A 21,937-nucleotide genomic window follows, 5' to 3' on the forward strand; every position below is an offset into this window, starting at 1 on the left:
GTTGGTGACTCACATTCACGTGAGCGCGAGTCACTCTTATCTGTGAAGTTTCACTCAGCTGCCTGAACATTCCCCTTTTGTTTATTTGTGTGTGTGTGTGCAGGAGTGTATGAGCGTATGAAGGTGGACCAGCGTAAGTTTGGTAAGGCTTCATGGACTGCGGCGGTGGAGCGCATGGAGAGACTGCGCTACTCTGTCGCCAAGGAAACCCTGCAGCTCCAGAGAGCCAGGGAGATCTGTCTGGAACAGAGGAAACACACACTTCGAGATGAGGTGTGGTAGTAACCCACAACATTTTGTCATACTCCAAAACATGAACACACAGAAGTAAACACACTTCACCTTTGATTCACTATCTCACAAACACATAGCTGTTTTGTGACTTCAGTTTTTCTGTCCCATCCCCGCAGATGCAGAGCTTGTGTAGCAGTGAGGATGCAATGGCCCTCTTAGACCACATGGAGTCACAGTACTATGAACTCCAGCTTCAACTCTATGACATCCAGGCTGAGATCCTACAGTGTGAAGAGCTTCTTCTCACCGCTCAACTAGACAGCATCCGCAGACAGATGACAGGTATGGCTTTATTTCAGCAGAATTTTAGATATTAGCATAACTATTCTTTGACAAATTGCATACATTTATGATCTGATATGTATGATATGTATTCAATACTGTGGACTGTGCATAAACGTGTTACAAGACAGTCGATTATAGAATTATCACAGTGTACATCACTGCTGCGTCTGTCTAACACATGCAAGATCTGCACTTATGTGCGCTCTTGTATATTTTTATATGTGTGTGTGTGTGTGCTCTCATGTGTGTGTTTTCAGAGCGTCAAGATGAGGTGGTGTACTATGACACCTTTGAAAGTGCAGATGATATAACGGAGGATGATACTGTGGAGAGGGAAGAAATGCGCAAACTTCAGGTCAGCGCTCGACAGCTGGAGGCGAGAAGGGGGCGCATCACTGCCAAGCGCTCCTATCTGAGGAACAAGAGGGTGTGTAAACCTTACGCACACACTTATTCTCACTCTTGAAGTCTATCCTGGATTCTACATACTATTAGAGTATATTTATTCAGGATGTAGAATGGTGTGTTTATTTTGTACTATGTCTTATTGGACTTTATATCCAAGCAGAAATGACCCTCAAAACCTTTCTGTTTAGCTTTCCTGCTAAGCCAGACACATATGTTATCAAGAAACATCTAAAAATATGGATCGCAATACAAAGGAAGCCTTCTCCTCCCACTTTGTTGTTGATTATTGTTCAGATACTGTCCCCTGACTGGGTTGTCTCTTGTAAGAAGAACAAGGAGAAAAGAATCATAGGACAGTTTTTATTGTGTTTTATTGTTAGCAGTATGCATGATGTTGTATGGATCCATGTGTTGATGTGTTTTCTCTCCTGTCCTCCTGCAGGAGATCTGTGTATCGAACCACAATCAGAAACAGCAGAAACGTCAAACCATCCAGAAAGACTCAGTATTCTACCAGGTATTACATGTTGATGCTCTCTTTAATTTTCTTATAATAATGTAGCTGTATAGTTGTAAAGCATCAGTAACTCTCGTTTCCTCTACACCTCTAAAGCTGAAAAATGAAGAAGAGGAAGATGAGGAGAGGAAGAACAGCAGAGTTAGTCAAGAGAGACAGAGAACTCTGGACAGACTACGCACTTTCAAACAGGTACGTACCCTCCTATTAACTGTAAATATTAGAACATATTTCATTTTTTTCTACTGATTGACTTCTGTGTCTCTCTGCGTGTCTTTTCCCAGCGGTACCCGGGTCAGGTGATTCTGAAGTCCACTCGGCTACGTGTTGCCCACACGAGAAGGAGAGAGCGAGGGAGGATTATGGAAATGGGTGGTGGGAGCGAGAGACAGGAGCGCGTGGACTCTGTTTGCGTCCAAACGCAGGGCCAGCCGCTGTGTCTCAGTACCAGCGTGCAGACGGACCCCAGCCCCAGCTCCACACTCACCACCCAGCCCGTCACGGCCCTCACAGCATCGCTTCCTCCGCTGCCGGTGCCCAGTCCTGCAGACTCCTCCTGCTCTCCCTGCTCCCTGTCCTCACTGCTGGCATCACCTATGTCCCCTCCGCCTCCACCTCCCCCTCCTCCTCCCCTCCCAACAAAGGAGCAGTTGTCACCTACTGGGAGCCCAGGCCGCCAGGGGCAGAAGGCTGAGGAAAAGAGTGCAGCAGACGAGCTCTGTCTCTCCCCACTTGGCCCATTCATCCCTCGCTTCTTTGACAGCAGCCAATTGGAGACCGCCCGCAAAAAGCTGAGGAAGATTCCAGAGTTTGAGGCCCACAGCAGAAGAGGTACTGGGACCATTTAGCACCATAGTAGTTTCACAGGTCTTTATCAGGTTAGCCAATTACATCAGCAAATCACAGCCTGTCTTCTTCCTCTCCTCCTGTGTGCAGTGAGCTCGCCCATGGACGAGGTGCTGGCCTCCCTGAAGAGAGGCAGCTTTCACCTTAGGAAGGTCGATCAGCGGTCCCTGGCTCCTGCCAAGGGTGATGATGACCCCAACAGCATCCTAGCTCAGATCCGCAAGGGGGTCAAACTGAGGCAGGTCCCCCCAAAAGAGAGAAAAGACCAGCGAGAGCTCCCAGCCTCCACCGACCCTTTGACCAGGAGCATCCATGAGGCCCTGCGACGCATCAAAGAGGCCTCGCCAGAGTCTGACTCAGACGATGACGGGCTGGCCAGCCATGACTGGGAAAGCTAGGGTTTCAAGGCTCAAATGCAACAAATAACACACACAGGGATGCCTGCACCCTCTGCACACATTGTACTGTAATGTACTGTGAGTGCTGCGCTGTACTACACACACACACACACACACACACACACACACACACACACACACACACACACAGTTACTCACTCACACTCAAGCACGCACAGCCCAGTCACACATGTACCCAGTGACTATACAAGGGCCTGAGTCATACTGAATATCACCAACTCACCAAATGCTCCAAAGGTCTATGGTCAACCTGTTCATCCGTTTTGTTTTTCCACATTGCATTGACCATCATGACAGACATTATTGTTTACTGTACGTTTCTGCGGTTTTATTATATAATCAGACTGTAATGATGCCATGTTTATTTGTATTTTTCAACTGTACTGTCAAAAAGCTCTGCACTGGTCCTCTGTGGCCACATTAAGTCAGAAATAGCACACGCCACAGTTTTAAACCCACACACTGCACTGAGAGTTATTTGTGAAACTGAAAACCTCATACAGTAATCTATTAGGTGTGTGTGATCTTTTCTTCTCACTCCAAAGCATTAGAAATGAGAAACTGTAACTGTAACAAAACTATGTAATGGATACTGTAAGGTTTGTAATTTGGGGTCATGTGCGAGACTGAAAACATAGAAGAGATTTGAACTGGGATCACTGGCTAAACAGTGTGGAGCGTTAACCATGAAACATCACCTCCGTCGACACCTTTAGCTCTTCTATTTTTATCAGCATTCTGTGACTGAGCCGCACTTTGCTGCACAGCTGGTGTTGTCCTGTCACATGTAGGTGCGATGGTGTCAGACAGTATAAGGACCGCTGCTTGTCTCATCTGACTGTAAATCCTTTAGTCTGTCACACAAGATTCATGCCCCCCTCCCCTCCCCCCCCTTTGTCCTCCTCCGCCCTTCACCTCCCCCAACTCTCACACCCTCTCTGGGTGAGGGAATATGTATCGACCCATCTGTTCATCCACAGCATATGGCCGGGCTGGTGGGAGATACAGAGAGTCACAAATTAGGTTTATCATTTGGTGCCACAGCTAACTAGTAGGATAGGTTCATTGGAGGGGTCATCAGCAGAGCTTCTTGAGCGAGGAAGAGGTAATCTTTGTAAAGCGTGGGCGGACTCGGTCGGTGATTCCCGAGCTTTGTATGTGGGGAAAGTCACGGCAGAGCTGTGAGATCGGTCACGCTTGTTTTAATGATGGATGGTATGTGGGAGGTTAGATTCTCTCAGCGCTGTAGGGAGTCACTGTGGGCTGTGGAGCAGGCGGTTGTGATTGATGCGGTTTCTCCTTCCATCTTACTCACTTTCTCTCCTCTATTGCATCTTTTCTCATTTCTTTCTTTGCACTTAGTGGGCAGAAACACACAGTAGGAGGTCTTACTCATAGTCCTAGAAGTGAAAACATGCACACATGGACTCGTGCACTGAACTCACAGCCAACATGTGCAGAAATATTAGCTGCAAAGTGAGTCCAAAGCTTCTAAATCTTTGTTTTCATAAATGGTTTCAGCGCTTTTATGACACATAGTACAAATACTGAATCACTTTATCTGTACAGCAACAACTTTTTGTTATTTGTTTTTTTATCACTTGTGAACCAAGAGATCTCTAGTAGTTGAGTGAGATTTAAAAGCACTGAAAAACATGTGGAATTGGACTTGGAGAAGTGTGGAGTACACAGGACAGTATGAGAGGAGCAGTGGGATGCTTGGCGGCGCAGGAATTCACACAAACATACGTGTTGACATGAGGAGGAAAAAAGATGTGGATTCATACACTAAGCTCCGACTTGCATTGTCTGTGCTTTTTGCTCTCTTATGCTTGCATTGAGAGCCTGTTGCAACAGAATACCCATTCACAGATTAATCATGAAGCAGACACTAATGTAGAAAGAACGGGCATGTGAGTATATGTCACATTATACAGCTTGAAAATAGCTCACTGCTAAAGAGAGTTTATTATTTTCCTGGCAGAACAAATCTGAGGCACTTTTACGTGTCTTCTACGACTGTCAGCAGCACAATGTTCTTCCATGGTACCCTCATCATGTAGCATGACATCTCAATGTTTCCCAAAAGATCTTGGTACTAAGTTTTACGTTGCTCCACTAAGCAATGACCAACAATGTGCTGAAAACTTTTGGAAAACACCTTTGCTATGAACTATCTGTCACCTGACTGACTGACCTTAGAAACACACTGTCATCTGTTTTACACTGACCTTTATCTATAAATAACCTTAACACAGCTTGTTTGTCAGCTAACTGTCATTTGCATTGCATTTCATTGCTTCATTTTTATCCTGTTTCTTCTTATGCATTTCCAGCCAAATTGTTTTGTGATGTGTTTGCTTCTGAACATTTCCTACGTAGACCTGTTATCCATACAGGCTGACTATATGACCCTCTGTCTCAATAAGCCACAGTCAGTCACTTTGAGAAGTGCAATATCAATATAAAGAAATACATGAAAAATGATCAATCAACTTAAATGTGATGAGCTCAGACTGATCAATGGCTGAATAATGGACTTATTAAACATTGCAGTTGTTTTTACATACTTGTGTATAGACATACTGTCCCAAGAATACCTTTTTGCCTTTAGTCCTATCATTTTCATTTATTCAAATCTTTTTTTTTTAATTGAACTTGCCCCTGCATTTGAATAAAATCTTGTGAAGCAACTTTTGAGATTGTCTGTTTTACTGATGAATATTTGAGTTAATAAAGAGTTTAAAAGAATCAAAGCGGAACAAAAGCAATTTGCACACACTGAATTCTGCGGTCACTGTATTTGAATATAAAACAGAACATTTCTCAGTTCACAGAGGTGTGTTCTTTGTCTTTGTTTGAATTCAACAAAGGATTTAGTTTGGCTGAAGCACCAACAGGTGTGTCTCCTGATCTTTTTCACCAGCATTTGGTAAATCCTTTCACCTGCAAACACACACGTCTCACCAGTCTACAAACATCATTAGCCTGAGGTACCTCTTTAATGTCATGAGTTCAAAATTACTTTAAATAGTCAAAAATATTGCCAGTCTTCTCATACCTCTAAATACAATAATAATACCTACATTAAATACCATAAGTTACAAAACAGGAGAATGAAAAGCTTCTTATCCACTACTGTACAAAGGCATTCATTAACAATAGCATTAATATTAAGGTATTCCATCTCTGTCATTCGACTGTCAAAGTTAAACCAGAAAGAAAAAAAGTGGGTAACATTTCCCTTTACATGGGTCTTATTCCAGTGTATTAACCTGTGTAACTAACTACAGACAATATTTTAGGTACAGAATTATGCTGTGCTAGTACTTAATGCAAATCTGTCGATATATAATGTAGTTACAACAGTGTAATAACACAGTGCAAACAAGGTGCTCAATTGTAATGTAAGATAAGAACTTAGAAGTTGCAGCATCTCATGTGAGGACAAAGATTTTAAGAAATTGAGTGACTTTGATTTCAAAGGCAGAGATTTGAAGATGCAGCCTTGGATCATTTACCTTTCCAGGGCTGGAGCTGCTTTATAAGAATATATTTCAGTACAGTGTGCGTTTACATTGTGTTGTTACGCAATTTTGAATATATATTGAAGAGGTTTTCATTGTTTACCTACAAACTATATACTCTATAATGACTATGCAATACTTTTCCATGGGTTAATACACAACAATAAGCCAGTGCAGGGTGTTACTGCATTTGAGTTATCCTCCCTTTCATTTACAATGCCGTCATGAGTAGAAAGGTGTCTTATACAGTTCTATAATTATATCATCAGTATTATATCCTGTGTAAAAAAAGAATAGAAACTGAGTACAGTTCTGTATTCACCCGTGAGGAGTGAAAATCTGTGGCCAGTTTCACTGAGAGTGGAGTTTTACGAACACGTAGATGACACTCTATAAGCCCTTCGCGATGCACTACTTTGACCAGACAGGGCTGCCACACAGGTTCGCGGTCAACAGTAGTACACTTTCTGTCAGACAGGGGAGATCAGCTGAGTTGCATTTGATGTATCTGCATGAGTCCACTGAGTAGAGTACCTGATAGAGTTTAGATAGAGGTGTCGTATAGAGCCTGTCTGGTATTGCTCAGTGTGTGTGTGTGTGTGCGCGCATGTGTGTGTAGGCCTTGATGTCCAAAAAGAGGGTCGTTCTCTCACAGCACAAAACACACACACACATATTATATACAAACACGTGTCCACTTATGTGCGCTTTGAAGGCACACGCTATGTCGAAGGTCAGGCCTTGTTCGGTAACACACACCACACTGAGTTTGGCAGGAAGACAGGTCAGTTGTCTGTGATGGTGGAAGCAGTCTGGATACAGGAATTCTCATGTCAAATCTAACGCGGGCGCACGCCCTCTAAAATTTATGTGTGGCATGAACAATGCCTCTGGAAGATTCAATACTTATCTATCATGTAGGGTTTTAAATAGGCTGTGGATATATAGCAGTCATTCATTTTCACATATACTTATTGTAAACCAAACTCAATTTCCCAGCAGCCCTGCGTGTCCAGGCGAGGTGCAGCAGTGATGTCACTCCAGGCCAATAGGTAAGACTGATTGTTGAGAGCTGTCCTTTAGTTCTCTATTTCCAGCGACACTTTGCTGGCAGCCCGAGCTCATACATGGGACTCTGTGTTCAGCACTTCTCTGTACAGTAAGTCACTTTGGATCAAAGCATCTGCTAGTTAGAGGACAATATTTTGGGGGGGATTTGGCAGCTTTGGCGCAGTTCTCTGAGTCTTAACAGCAATTATTTCCACATGACTTTCAACATTCCCCTTGGGGGGCAGTTTAGAGAAGACGAGAAGTTGGGGAGTGGGGGGGTGACGTGATGCTGCAAGCTCTGGTGCAGCTCTCCTAGTCAAACAGCAGATGGCACTGAGGCACAGTTCTCAAGTTAACTCCGTGTGTGTGAGTGTGTGTGTGTGTGTGTGTGTGTGTGTGTGTGTGTGTGTGTGTGTGTGTGTGTGGGTTGGAGGGCAGTTGTAGTGAGCCACAGCAGGCCTCTCTACGACTGGAGCAATCAATTCAACCGAGGTTACACCCACACCGGCCAATCAGAAGGCAAGATGAGGTAGTCCCTGTGTTGTCTTGAACTACGGGAGTGCCTGCGGTTGGTTGGAGCTTGATGCCTGCAAGGTAAAAATGGGGGATTAGCTGCCCGTTTTGAGCAAAATCAGAATTGGGGGCAGTGTAGTGTCTCAGCTTTTATATTTCTAGGGTGTAGGAGGACGGTGGGTATGCTGGGTAATGTGGGTGAGGTGGGGAGTAAACTATCATATGGCTCTGTCTGTGAAGTTTAGGCAGCTCCGTCTCTAGCTAGACTCCTCTATGAGCCGGGCCAGGGTGTCTCTGAGCTCCGTCAGCTCAAAGATCTTGCCGTCCAGCAGTTCCAGCAGCGTCCGCAGGCTCTTCCTGAAATTCTCCTGCTCCTCCTGATTCTCCTCCAGCCGCTGCTCGGCCCCCGCCAGCTGCTCCTCCAGTACCCGACTGCGCAGCTCCGTCTCCTGGAGAAAGAGAGACAGAGTTGTTGGCTAGTTTATGTTATGGCTATTCTTTTTTGGGGATGCATGAGACAGGAGTGACAGAGGAAATGCAGCTATTTTGAAGAATAGTTTAGTGTTTAATACTTCTTTGTATCACGCACCTCGAGTTTCTGGGTAAGGGTGTCTTTCTGCTCCATCAGGTCATTCATGTTTTCCAATTCTTCTTTCAGCTTTTCCATTTCCTGAAGGATATAAAAGCAGATTAAAAGACTGTGGAGCATGAATGTAAGGTGCATGAGCCATTCACATTAAATACACTCGCACACACACACACCTCTTCTTTATCCCTTAGCGTAGTTTCCAGTTCCTCTATGGTTTGGTTGAGTTCAGTCTTCTGGGATTTGATCGCTGGGGTTTGGTTGCTCTGGCACTCAAGCTCCGTCACCTACAATTACAAGTCGGACATGAGGATTCAGATCCATGGAGAAAGATATGGCCACAATAGAAAGCAGATCTTACCCTTTTATTCATTCACAGACTAGCTCTTCATGTGAATGCTCCCTCATGCCAACTCTCTCCTCTCTCTGTTTCTCCCTCCAATCCTCTCATCTTGACTTCTCACTCCTTGTTCCAAATTATTTCACCATTTCAACATGAATAGCTTACTCACACATGACAACAAACAAGCGTTCCTGTGCCCCCTCGCTCACCCGTTTGTGTAGTCTCTCGGCCTCCTCCTGGTAGGCAGCCAGTTGTTGTTTCCACTGTTTGACGTTGGCTGTGGACTCCAGCAGAGCTGCCGTTAGCTTGGCATTGTTCCCCTTTAGTGCCTCCAGCTCAGCTTCCCAGTGTTTTGTCATGGCGGGGCTGCAGAACACAGGGAGGGACATACTGTCAGTTTAATGCAGCATTCACAACATTAGATGATAAGCGCTTGTGTTTTACATGCTCTGGATGTACGCTGCATATATCTGAAAACTGTATGGTGTAAATCTGCAAAATTAAATTGGGATTGCAAAGTTATGTATCTTGCAAGAAGTCCATACAGCCACGGTCAAAACCAGGAAGGTTTGTAAGCATCTATCCATCTATCCTGCTCCAGTTCAAGAGGCTGACAAAGGCTGCAGCAGGCACTTCTCTGGCCAGTAGCTGTGAGAGCAGCTGTCTGCCACATGAGTTGTAATCTGAGATTATATCCTCAGACTGGCTGGAGCCTAATCTGGTCCAGCTACTCACAGACGAGAAGATGAGATGAGAGATAAGGGAGAAGTGATTGAATGTGATTGAATTTCATGATAGAGAGACATGTGTGGGAGAAAAAAAAAAGCATTTGCATATGAGCTGTGAAGTTGATAGATCAGTTATTTAATATTAGACATAAACTCAACTTTCTGGAGGGAAAACGCTTCCACTGTGCATCTCCTCTGTTAGATATGAGCACTGCAGGCATTCAGCTAAGATTTACATAATGCCCACTCCTTGTCTCTCACATAATGCCTGACTAGGATGGGAAATGTACGAGAGACCTAAACGTTGTCGAGTACCGACATCGAGTCAAGTACCTTTGAAAAGGAGCTCCTACTCCCACATATTTCACTGTAATTCCTCACAGTGGTAGAAACACACACACACACAGAAAAACACAAAAGGAAGCTTAGCTCACTCAAGGAGCAATGATGGTCTGTGTATGACCCATAACAATGTTTTCAGTTTTTTTTTTTCCACCCACTCACTGACACACACACACACATACACACACATATATACACACTCACACACTGCAGTACTCCACTATGCCATAACACCCACTCTGTGAAGTGTAAAAAGAGAGAAAGCCCAGATCTAATTCACTCAGGACTCCCACGACGCCTTCACTTCTTACACAACAGCCACCCCCTCTGTGAGTGTGTCTGCGTGTGTGACGCATAGGAGGGAGACGACACCTCATCCTACACATGCACATATCAACTGACACACAACCACACATACACACACACACATATACACACGGAGCGATGCTGTCACCAAGGCATGCAGCCCCGCCAATGTATAAACCCCACACACCAGCTCGGAGAGCAGGAGAGCAGGAGAGACGTCAAGATGTGAAGACGGAGACAGACGGAGAAAGCAAGGGAGAGCCACGGAGGGAGAATTGAGGAGAGAAAAGAGTGCAAGATGTTTTGACACTGGTATTCGTCTTCATTAAATGAGTCTGGCTGAAAGGTTTCAAAGGGCACCTGAGCATAATTTTGGCTGAGGACAACAGAGCAGAGCTGAAGGTGTGTGAGACACATGGAGGGTAAGTTAGACGCTGCTGTGTCACTGAACCGCTGATAGACCGAAAATGAAGATGGTGTGATTGTTATTTACACAATATCAATGTCTTATGAAAGGATTTGATTAGCTACCAGTATTTTTCAGTTGCTGACTGTTATGTAATTTTGTCATACTACCATTGCTTATAATGTAGGAACCAACTGTGTGGTGTTAAAATTAAACATTTTCTGTTTGTATCAGTTTGATTATGTTTTTAATACAATACATTTTCAAAATCACAATTTCTCAAATATTGTATCTGGCATAGCAGATTCTATTGATGTTAAAAAGTTTATTTTTATCTATTTTGTCTATTTTGTTTTATCTGTGTGAACTATATCCTCCCCACTGAAGCAGAATGTATCATCACGAGAGACCAGATTTTGTGGGTTGTGAGGTTTATTTGTAATTTATTTAGTTTTAATTGATTTTTTTTAAAACTTTTTTTTGATTGAATTCTGACTTTTTTGTGGTTTGGACATAACCTGTACACACTGCTAATACACCCTGACTCTTGAATAAAACATCAGCACTATGTTTTGTGTTTTACTGCTCCACAATGTTAAGTCTCCTCCAAGGCTGAACAAGCTCCCGAACACAAAACATAAACTTGTACGACACTGAAGGTTTCTCAACAGCCCTCTCGTGTTTCTGCTGTGTCCTGACCACTGTGCGTTGTCAGGTAGGTTCATCCTCCTCACAGAGCCCTTCAAGAAGCAGGGAGCCAGAGCAGTTGCCATGGCAGCACGGGAGGAACGGAGGCGCCCTGACGTATGGCATCTGCACCGTCTCTGTTCACACGAGCCTACCGCAAGCCCACCAAAAGACGCCTACATCCCCCAACTCTAGGAGACCATTCACATAAAGCCAAGGCAGTCCCAACAAAAGGTCTTCCAATCAGAAAAACCATTCAAAACCAGTCCACTGCAGACCTGCCAAACACGCCTACATCCTGCGATATGAAAAACCCTCTCATAGCCCCACATAGAGCCGTCTCTCATCCTCCTCTCTCTTCCACTGCCCTCTGCACCCACTCATACCTGCCTACACAGCCCCCACTGAGCAGCAGTGTAGTGTATACGTTATGGAGATACATCATCATCTAATTCCTGTCACATGACAGACAAACCAAGACCACCGAAAACATCTGGTGCAGCAAAACACCTGTGTGTGCAGGTCTGAACCCTCATGAAAAAATATACAAATAAACACATTTAAAATACATCTGAAACAATTTTATTTTCTCTTTTGTCCATCAAATCAACAACAGGCTTACACACCATTACACAAAATAGCCGAAAATACATTTTAACTACAGTTTGAGGCACATGGGAGCCTGACGGAGCTACTGTAAAAGGTTATAGACATGTTAGATGATGCACATAGTAGATAATAAATTGGAGAAGTACAGGTATGAATCATAGAGAGAAAGAGAGAGCATTATGTGGTAAAATATCTGGATGGTCCTTGCATCTATCCTCTTTGCATAGGCCTCTGAGAAATTGCGAGACTGAGAGGTTTGCTTGTTACGTCCACGCTTGCCATCATGAATGCCGAGATTCGACCCCGTCTCCCACGCATGCAGCATTAATAGACACATCAGCAGCAAGGCTGCAGCAGGCAGTGGGTGTCCTCTCTACATCCCGCTCTCACTGCACAGAGCCTCTGTGCAGCCTTAAAGAGTTCATGATGTAGCGGCAGGGATTTCTAAGCATTTTGCACTTGAGCTTGCCTTCACAGACTTTAACACATTAATAGAAATACCTCCAAGTGTCTCTAAAGATCTCGAAAATGATCTTTAAATATCAAAAAAGGGTTTAACTTCTCCTCACAGACACCAATAGTTGAGCAAAAAAGAATGATAATACATTAAGCGATTGATTGATATCTTTAATTAATAATAATCGCAGCCAGAGAAATAATGAAATGAGATTACAGAGATTACAAATTGAAAGACCTGTGAGTACAGTCGACTACAGGTGACAGTAGATCATAGGAACACTTCCTCTCCTGAGAATAAAAACAGTTCACTCTCTCAAATGATTCAAACTGATCGTCCCTGCCCTCCAGATCAGTTTTAAAACTGTGTATTTATTGTAATGAGTGTTTGTGTGTGCAGTTGGTGCGTGTTTGGGTATCGGTGACTCATATACAGACTTTATACAATGCACCTCTCTCCCTCTGTCGTTCTTTCTCTTCACAGTTTCTGACACACACACTCCCTGTTGTGTCTGTCTGTCTTACTCTTTCTCTGCCTCCCACTACCCACAGTATGTTACATAAGTGTTACATGAACGCTTCATCAACACCTTTGTAGTGTTGAACCTCACAGCCACACCTCTTCAGAAAAGCCATTATACAAAGCAAAAATATTTACATGGCACTTTGATCTCTTTATCTTACACAATCTAATGCATATGAATCAGTGCTGACAATCACAAGGAATATGAATTATCCATTTCAATATTCAGTATGCTAACAAAGAAAGCAGGAATGTATACAACAGCAGTGGGGCATGCATAGAAGTGACACCGTCACATACTCCATAACGCATCAAACAACATAAAAGTCATAAGATTTAAATTTGCATTTGAAAAGATATTATTGCATTGCAGTAGGCAAACATAAAACTATAAATATATATGAGTTTTGTTACCAAGCATGCTCAGATTGCACAAAATAATAATTGAAATCATCCCTCACTCCTGAGAAACACTTAAAGTTACATCTTTTGCTGGTCCATGTGATGTGACAGTGTGTGTGTCACTGATATATGTCAAGAAAAAATCCTGTAAATTCATTGCACCATTATTTCTCCTCACTGAAGTCATGGCATGCTTGTTTGTTAGCAGTTAGTAAACAGGCAGTGCACCAAGGTTTGTAAGGAAGACCCTCCCTGTGCCTGACCTGCAATCAGGCTGTTATTTATGAAACACTTTATGCCTCAACTTTTTTTTGTTTGTCTGTTTTGCGTAGTTATGATGCCGCAGTAGTCAGGGATTGTAATGACATCCCTATCAGAAAGAGAAGACCCGACAAGTCTTAAACTGCTCCCTAGAGGGGAAAGACACGAGAGAGCAGCGGTGAATAGAGGGAGTACACTACCATGCTGGCAAGTGAACAGAAAAACAACATATATATTGGCGCACACAGACGAAATGTTAGAAGAGAGTTTATACTTCTGTGTCTCAGACAAACAGCAAAACAGAGCAAAATTCGTAGGAGGACATGACACAACGCAGAACACCTGCATCCAGTGCAACAACTAACGTAATGTATTTCAGTAATGTGTGAGTGTGTGTTTGTGATCTGTGTGAAATATGATCAATACAGTGAGTGCATACGTTCAGACTGTAACATGACAACACGGGACAGCGAACGTGTCACAATGTGGGACGTACCTATGTGCGAAGGCCAGCGCGTTCTGCGACGGCTCTGGACGTGTGTCTGAGTTGGGAGTCGTGTCACAGATATCATCCGTGCCGTTGATGGTTTCCATAGGCGGAGTCACCGGGGTCAAAGGTGACGAGAGCTCACCTCCCGGAGACTCCTACATGTGAAACAGAGTTGTTCAGTTGTTAGACATCAGTAATCTTAATGAAATGTTTTATCTATTTTATTATTCTTCATGCTGTAAGTCGTGATTAGATAAGCCAAAAAAAAATTATTTAATAAAAAAAAATCAACTTACAAGTGGTTATTTGTGACATTTCCATATAAATAAATATCTGTTTGAGTCTCTTTAATGTCAATACATTTAAAATAATAATGATTTAGTCAATACTATAAAAGCTTTTACATTTGCAACATTTTACACAGCCACAGGTGTACAAGAAATGAGCGTTTAACAATTACCAAAAGCAGACACAGTGGTTTGTTTAGAATAAACAGAACTGGCTAGTAGTTAGCAAGAGCAACGATAGCCACCATGACTGAAATGACAAAGGAAAAAAAAGACCACTTTAAAGCTGCAACTAATGACTTTCAGTTATTGATGAGTCTGCTAAGTAATAACTGATTGATAATTGATTCATTTACTTAATACATTTTCAGAAGATAGTGAAAAATGCCCAGCACTGGAACCCAAGCTGGCGTCCATCAAATCTTGCTTGATAAACAACTAAACATTTTTAAAAAAAATTGTTGTCAATTAATGTTCTGTCGATTGACTAATCAATTAACCAACTTATCATTTCAGCACCCCACTACACCACTTACAGCCATGTCGTTATAATTAATAACTAAATCATAATTAACTTATTATGTAATAATGTAAAATAATTAACTTGAGTGATCTCAAGGGCCGCTTATCTTTCTTTATCGCCAAAAAATAAAAACAGAGATAAATTAATTAACTTGGATCATTCTTCCCATTTAAGGAGTTGACATAAAAAAAATTATGTAAGTGTGTTTGTGCGTGTTTGTGGGATCGTCTCTCACACTGATAAAACTCTTTGGTGCTGTGGTGCTAAAAATGTGTGTGTCTTAGTGAGCACTTCCACATGCCTATAGGCCAGTAAATAGCTTACTATAGCACTGGGAATTTGAAGAATTACAGATTAGTGCTTATCTTTATATCCCATACAACCACAGAATTATATGAGAGACAAATCATTTAACTGCTGCACGTACATAAAACAAAGCTATTAAGACTTAGGGCTTGGGCACAATACAGTAACACAATGACACTGCCAGTACATCCCTAATGGACAAGAAGGAAGTGAGAGATAAGAGGAAGATTATGGCTGGTGTTACATTTTGCGCTCAACATTTGATACCATTTAATATCTGTTCATGATGCATTTTCACTGGGGTTGGGCCTACTGGGAGGAGCATATAGCATTTAGCTTTCTCATCTTGTTTTCCCATAATTCCTTGCCATAATGTGTAACTGTTTATTTAGAGGAGAGAAAAGAGAGAATCTAGACGTTAGAAAAGAAATCCAGAGGGCATGCGAGTGAGTGAAATCCTGACCCTCAGTGGCGTAACAGAGGAGACGGCTTCAGTGAGCCGCTGAAGGCCGCATCATTTACAGTTACATCAGTGCCTCCGGTTTCACCACCATAGTGCGGTGGAGATCAGCGCACATGCAGCCTTCAACCCCTGATGAGTTCAAAGCTGTCCACTTGGCTTCATTAAAAACATCCTCCCATGGGAAGCGTAAAGGTACTGTAGCATTTCAGCCCATGTGGGCCGCAGCATTAATAGCACAAGTAATAGACCGCAGTACAGCGGGGGGCTACTCCCCTAGCCTCCATAATGAACAGACGAGGACATGAAGCCTGTTAACAGCCTTTGAATTAAAGAACAGATTTCTCTGGGGACTCTCCTCTGAAACAAGCTAATTTTCTCTCAGATGCACTTACACATGCACTAAAACACACTATTATTAGATATCCCACACAAACAAATACATAACATACAAGCTAATTATGTTCTTTAATTTATTTCCAGACAGTTTTGTCTTTTTCTTTTAACGTATACAGCGGATACATATAGAGCTAATGTAGCCTATTGGTTTATATTATGCTGAATTAAGACAATAATTCTTAACCGCAGTGTCAGGACCTCCCAGGGGGTCATGCTGTGTGATTTACTCAAGTACTGTACTTAAGCTAAAGTAACTCCACTTCAACCGGCTATAACAGTTAAAATGCTACGTACATGTAATGCACTTTTACTCATGTAGGATGTAAATGTAGTTGTTAAGTAGTTTGAATGCAGGACCTTTATTTTGACATTAATTTTTACATTAATGTATTGGTACTTATTCTTATGTAAAGGATCTGAATACACCACTGGGATCATGAGATACTTTATGAATGAGAAAAATGACTTAAACGTATTTTTATATTTATTTTCAATCAAATTATTGTTTATTTCCTAACTGGCCTCTATGCGTCTTCTGATAATTAATCAAACTACATAACCAAAGAGAGGAAAATCTTTCTTTGGTTGAGCTGTTCACCAGCTGTTCATTATACAGGAGGTCATTAGTAGGTTAAGAATTGGGAGATTATGAAAGTGTGTTCTGAACGTACCTGTGAAGGAGACGTGGCCATTTCCATCTTTTCTTGACTTTTCTCTTTAGCGAGCCGCGCTGCTTCTTTATACTCTGCAAACTTCTCTGCAAACTGGACACAGAGGACAGCCATCAGTATCGAGTGAAATTCATACAATAGTGTGGTTTAATCTCTTCTGCAAAGCCATATGTGCATTGACACACACACACACACACACACACATATATACACTCAGATCAGTGTGTAATAGGTCAGCCGTGAAGCCTGGGGAAGGATAGGGAGAAGCTGCTGCCAATAACGACCTGCAGTTGAACTTAGAAAAGAAGGCCCTTACCCATAATGCCTCAAAAGAAACATGAGCTAACTAGGTCACTGTTAGTAACCTTTCTATCACAGTCATGCACGCACAGACACACACATAGAGCAAAGCAAACTGCGCCATTGTGTTTTCCTCATTGAGTTTTTCTTTAATTAGAAATTTTCAGCAGCTGAAGTTGATCTCCACGGTTATTTTAGTCAAGAGCAGATACATCCAGCAAGCCTGAAGTGGTAAGGTGAGCTCAGCTGATGGGCTCTGAACAAATATAAACACACCGAAGTGCACACAAGCACACATCCCCAATGTCCCTTTAGGGTGTGGTTCTTCACCAACGCTACTCCAACAGTGTCACGCAGCAATTTAGTGTATAAAGTCCTGCAGAGGACCGAGTGGTGAGGAAATCAAATTGACAACTCTGCTGGAGCTGGTCTTGTGTCTGCCATTAGTGGAGTTGCAATAAGTAACTTAATATTATTTCACTTCAGTGCAATATAATAGCTCTGGTAGAGTGATCTAAATGCAGTAGTTACAGTGTAAGTGCTTCAGAAGTGTTAGTAATGCAGTTATTTGAGAGGTAAATCTGATTATTTCAACTTTAAACTGTGGCCAAAAAAATTTTTGATTCTAATTGGCTGGCAGTTGTCTATTTTTTTTATAGAGGCACACCTCAGATATAGTTCCTGTTAACAGTTTAATCATCAGGTAAAGGAAAGATACAGAACATTAGCCAAAACACAAAATGCATCTAGATGTGAAGAAATTTAAAGAAATTAGTTAAACAGCAGCTATTGAAGGGAGAGAACACCTGACCTGACAACTTCCAGTACACAACCCCACATGTTATTAATGTGCAGTATATTATGTCAAACAGGAACTGTCTTATATCAGGTATTGTTATCAGCCTCTTTATCCTTGCCTGCCTGACACTGAGGACGTGTCTATACTGCTGAGTTTGGTTGTAATGTGTGTGTGTGTGTGTGTATGTGTGTGTGTGTGTTCTGTTCTGACAGTGGGGATGCTCTGAGCCTCCCCAGTTCACGACAGAGCTTAATCATACTGCAGAGGAGAGAAACCACCACCTACACACTCACTCACACACAGAGCCAACATACATAACTTCCATAAAAACAGAGACACACACAGAAAAAAAAAAAGTCTCATTAGGGCTAACTGCCAAGCAGCTTTTACACTTTGAGAGAAACTATAGCAACTAGAGTAAAAAAGAAAGCTGAAATGCCATCCTCTCTCTGGGACTAGTGGAGAAAAAGAAAAGAGAAGCCACCCTGTGATTGATGCTTAAAGCTTTACAGTAGATGTGGTTTGTGTGTGTGTGTGTGTGTGTGTGTGTGTGTGTGTGCGTGTCTGTGTGTGTGTGTGTGCATGTGGGTGGATGGAGGTGGTACCTTAGATAGATGATGCTCAGTGGAGAATCCCAATCCGTAGACAGTGTTAGCTCGACTGTCCGCCCACTGGCCAAACTTCTGTGAGGTCTTGGTGAACGTCATGTTGGGACTGATGGTGCTGTTGATTATTGCCTGCAGGACATAATACATATTAAATTATCTATATTAAAGCAGTGTGTATGCATGCAAGAGAGATAGAGGGTCAGATAGAGAGGCAGAGAAAGATTATTTACACCACCAAGGACTCCATATCAACATATCAATGAAACACATGTATGTATGAGGAACACAGAATACACACAATAAATCTGTTGCTACTAGTGTCTCTATTTTTGATTATGTTTGGCTCTCTAGACAGCACTGCTTGTGTATATCTCAATATGTATGTGTGTGTGAGACAGAAAGTAGGGGATACGAGACAACAGCATATAGCCTGTGCTGTATAACACACAGGTTCACACCCACCAACACACCGACATCCAATGAGTACAAAGCTAATGAGTAAATGCTGAGTTTGACTTTGACATCCTTCATCCAAAGATTCAATGCTCTACTGTAAGTAAGTGACTGTAAAAAGAGCAAGATGCAAACACAAGCATGTAAATGTATACACATAGAAGCATCAGCCTGATGTAGCTTGTGCCGTAGATCTCTATTGTCGTCAACAAACTATTAAAACACATCACAAAAAACACATAATGCTTCATTTTGATGAACATGAGCACTGTAGTCAGTTTTGAGTCAATCCCACATCTGCTGCTGGAAACAGCCCACAAAAATACACAATTTACTCATGCTTGAGTAATGTTTTCTAAGAACAGTGTCAACAGCTGTTTTATGGACTGACTAACCCTTTTTAAAAAAAATATAAGTCTATAATTGTGACCTTTCAGTAGGAATCAATAGGTTTGGGATTGAGTGACAAACAGAGGGTGGTCAGAAAGTATTGAGAGGCAGACTAACACATTGTTGCTCTTTTTTTATGGGTTTTGTTTCCAATAACAAAAAAATATAGAACATTTCCAGCCTTATCCCTAAATTTAACTATAACTCTTATGTAATTCAACTTGCTTTGTTAAAGAACAAATTAATGGCTGATCAATTAGTGGTGTTGCGTAACAGTTGACATTCTGGTTGGCATCAATACACAGTGATGAGTTTGGGAAGCGTGGCAGTCGGTATGCGTGTGTGTGTTACACAATAGTGGAATTCAGTGATCAACTATGTATTGACTGCTGTGTGATATGAGATTGTTGCTAAAGTGACCATCAGAAAACAGACTGTTTCATTACTGAATCCAAACTCTGTACTTCAGTCCTTCATATTTTTTTTCCTTCCTGCATGTTCACCTGGCTTCACACCTTTCTTTCTTTGCTGCTCTACCTATTTCCTCTACCACACATTCCTCTCACTCTGTCATCTGTTTCTCTCATTTAATGTCACCCTTCCTCTCTCCATAACTGGCGGGGAGTGTGCAAGTGTGCAGCTGGTCCGTCCCTATAAAGAACTCTCCTCTGCCAAGCTCTACCTCGATCACACCATGCCCAGCAGAAATATCCCTTCTGGATCCCTAATAAGAATATCCTGAGACAGATGAAGTGCAGACTGTGAAATGCAGACACACACACACACACACACACACACACACACACAAATACAGTAGTTACATGCATACACACAGAGAAACATATGCCATCAATCTTGGAACAGGCGGTAACGCTGAGCTCTTTTAAGATGTGTTACACATTAAATTCCAGTGCAGAGCTTATTAACACCATTAACACTTAAATCACAGTGCCACTAAAACGTCCTGGAAGGCTGTTTGATGTGTGATGAGGTGATTATACTGAAACATCTGGAACATCATAATAAAACCATCAGTTGGCGGAAATAAAAAAAACCCCATAATGCACACAGTAGGAGAGGATGACAATATCAGAAAATATGTGTTTCGCGCACTACAGAGCGTGTAAGGTGTAAAGTAATCAGAATCAGCTCACCTTGGTGCCGTCCAGGCTGATGATGCGGTAGACGTTGCGCGTGCTGTCGTAGAAGTAGGAGACGGTGACGGCATGCTTGCTGGTGGGCAGCCAGTTCTTCTTGGTGTTGGGGTCAATCTGGAAGACGTGGGCCCGCGTGCTGTAGATGGGCTGCTCCCTGAAGGGGACGAAGAAGAAGTGGTGAACCTCTTTGTGCCGCAACAGCAACGTCTCACCAAACCCAGCACCGGCACCAAAACTCCTGTTGTCAACAGGGGAGTTTGATCGCCCTGGCAACCGGATTACTAGCTCGCCATCCTCCATAGTTACACCACAGAAAGAGAGGCTGTCATTGGACCACTAAATATACACATTCTCTTGTATGCAAGGATAAACAAACTAACTGAACACTCGAGCTGCAGCAGAGTTCTCTCATCCGCCTGAAGTCTACATTTTATCTCATACACGTCTATCTCTGTGTAAAGCAACAAACTAAACGAGTGCAGCTCCTCAACAGAAACTGTCTCAAGCTTTCACTCTTTGTAAGGCAGCGTCGTCTCTCCCTGCTCTGATATGGGAATGCCTGCAGCACGGAGCGAGGGTCACACAGGGGAGCACAGGGGGGGAAAAGAGAGGCTTTAAGGCTAAATATAGACAGTAGGCCACGGTTAACTGCCAAAGACACACCCCACAGGACTGCAGTTTCCACACAGACACACTTAATGCATGTGCAGCCGTAATATACAGTATAAACATACACACACACTATGACACAGACATGATGGAATTATAAATCTGTAATTATGTGTTAGTGTATATGTGGATTTACGCCGGTGTAGCTTATGTGTGCTAGATCAGTGCATGATCAAAACTCCATGACAGGTTTCCGTTGAGATTACTTAATTCCTTATTGACCTCTGTGTGACACTCAAACCAGGGTTTGGATTCACCCCTGTTAGTGTGTGTAGGGGATTACATAAGAGTCATCGTTGTTTTTTGATCATCCATTCACCCGTCACTCATGCAGCACCTTCATCCTTCGTCCATTTATGCCTCACTCCTCTCAGCTTGCTCTTACAATGCCCTCAGCATTGTTGGGGCTTCTTGGGTAATATCTACAGTCAGTACACACACACACACACACACACAGACTCAAAGCGCAGGGTGCAGAGGGAGATATTCTGGGCTGGCAGTGCTGGCAGAGCAGGAGATAGAGAAGTGCTTACACTGCACTGAGGGGGTGATGGGGGACATCAAAGGCTTGCTGTATAAATGAATATTAAAATTCAGCAGCAGTACCCCTCCTGTGTGTGATTAGCCGAGACTGGGAAAGAAAGAAAAACATGGAGACCGGGAGAGAGGGATGTTAGACAGGAAGAGAAAGAGAATGATGGGGAATGTGAAGAGTATAGGAAGTCTGAGAGTGAATCTGGGATGATTAATGCTGCTCCACAAAGCTGCTTGTGGAGTGCTGCGCGCGAATTATCATAATCATCGACAGCAGTGTAAGTGGCGGAACTGTGAGTCATTTCAACTCTCTCCCAGCACACATCACACAACCACGGCCTGTCCGTATGATCTGTGCAATAGCCGCTTGGCAACCGGCATCA

General features: G+C 42.7%; 2 protein-coding genes across 2 annotated transcripts in view; one reads left to right on the top strand and one right to left on the bottom strand.

Annotated features, from left to right (window-relative positions):
• LOC137195899 (junction-mediating and -regulatory protein-like) overlaps positions 1-5,793 on the top strand; it is an 18,057-nt gene extending 12,264 nt beyond the window's left edge. Inside the window, exons 4-10 of the mRNA XM_067608609.1 lie at positions 104-273; positions 411-576; positions 837-1,006; positions 1,430-1,504; positions 1,601-1,696; positions 1,789-2,335; positions 2,441-5,793. Of these exons, the coding sequence (XP_067464710.1) occupies positions 104-273; positions 411-576; positions 837-1,006; positions 1,430-1,504; positions 1,601-1,696; positions 1,789-2,335; positions 2,441-2,748 (1,532 nt within the window). The 3' untranslated portion in view covers positions 2,749-5,793. The remainder of the gene's footprint in view (positions 1-103; positions 274-410; positions 577-836; positions 1,007-1,429; positions 1,505-1,600; positions 1,697-1,788; positions 2,336-2,440) is intronic.
• homer1b (homer scaffold protein 1b) lies at positions 5,552-20,917 on the bottom strand. Its single transcript, XM_067608619.1, has 8 exons — positions 20,349-20,917; positions 18,349-18,480; positions 16,645-16,737; positions 14,005-14,153; positions 8,998-9,154; positions 8,622-8,732; positions 8,449-8,529; positions 5,552-8,308 (listed from the first exon to the last, which is right to left on the bottom strand). The coding sequence occupies exons 1-8, from the start codon at positions 20,649-20,651 to the stop codon at positions 8,117-8,119; spliced, it is 1,218 nt and encodes a 405-aa protein (XP_067464720.1). The 5' UTR covers positions 20,652-20,917; the 3' UTR covers positions 5,552-8,116.
• Between the last annotated feature and the right edge of the window lie 1,020 nt (positions 20,918-21,937).

Source organism: Thunnus thynnus, chromosome 2 (genome assembly GCF_963924715.1).
Source record: "Thunnus thynnus chromosome 2, fThuThy2.1, whole genome shotgun sequence".
NCBI lineage: Eukaryota > Metazoa > Chordata > Actinopteri > Scombriformes > Scombridae > Thunnus > Thunnus thynnus.

Coding starts and splice junctions, on each gene's coding strand:
- homer1b (XM_067608619.1), bottom strand. CDS start 20,651: ATGGAGGATGGCGAGCTAGTAATCCGGTTGCCAGGGCGATCAAACTCC. Junction 8,733..8,997: donor CCGAGAGACTACACAAACGG/GTGAGCGAGGGG, acceptor TTGTAATTGTAG/GTGACGGAGCTTGAGTGCCA. Junction 8,309..8,448: donor CCCTTACCCAGAAACTCGAG/GTGCGTGATACA, acceptor CTCTTTCTCCAG/GAGACGGAGCTGCGCAGTCG.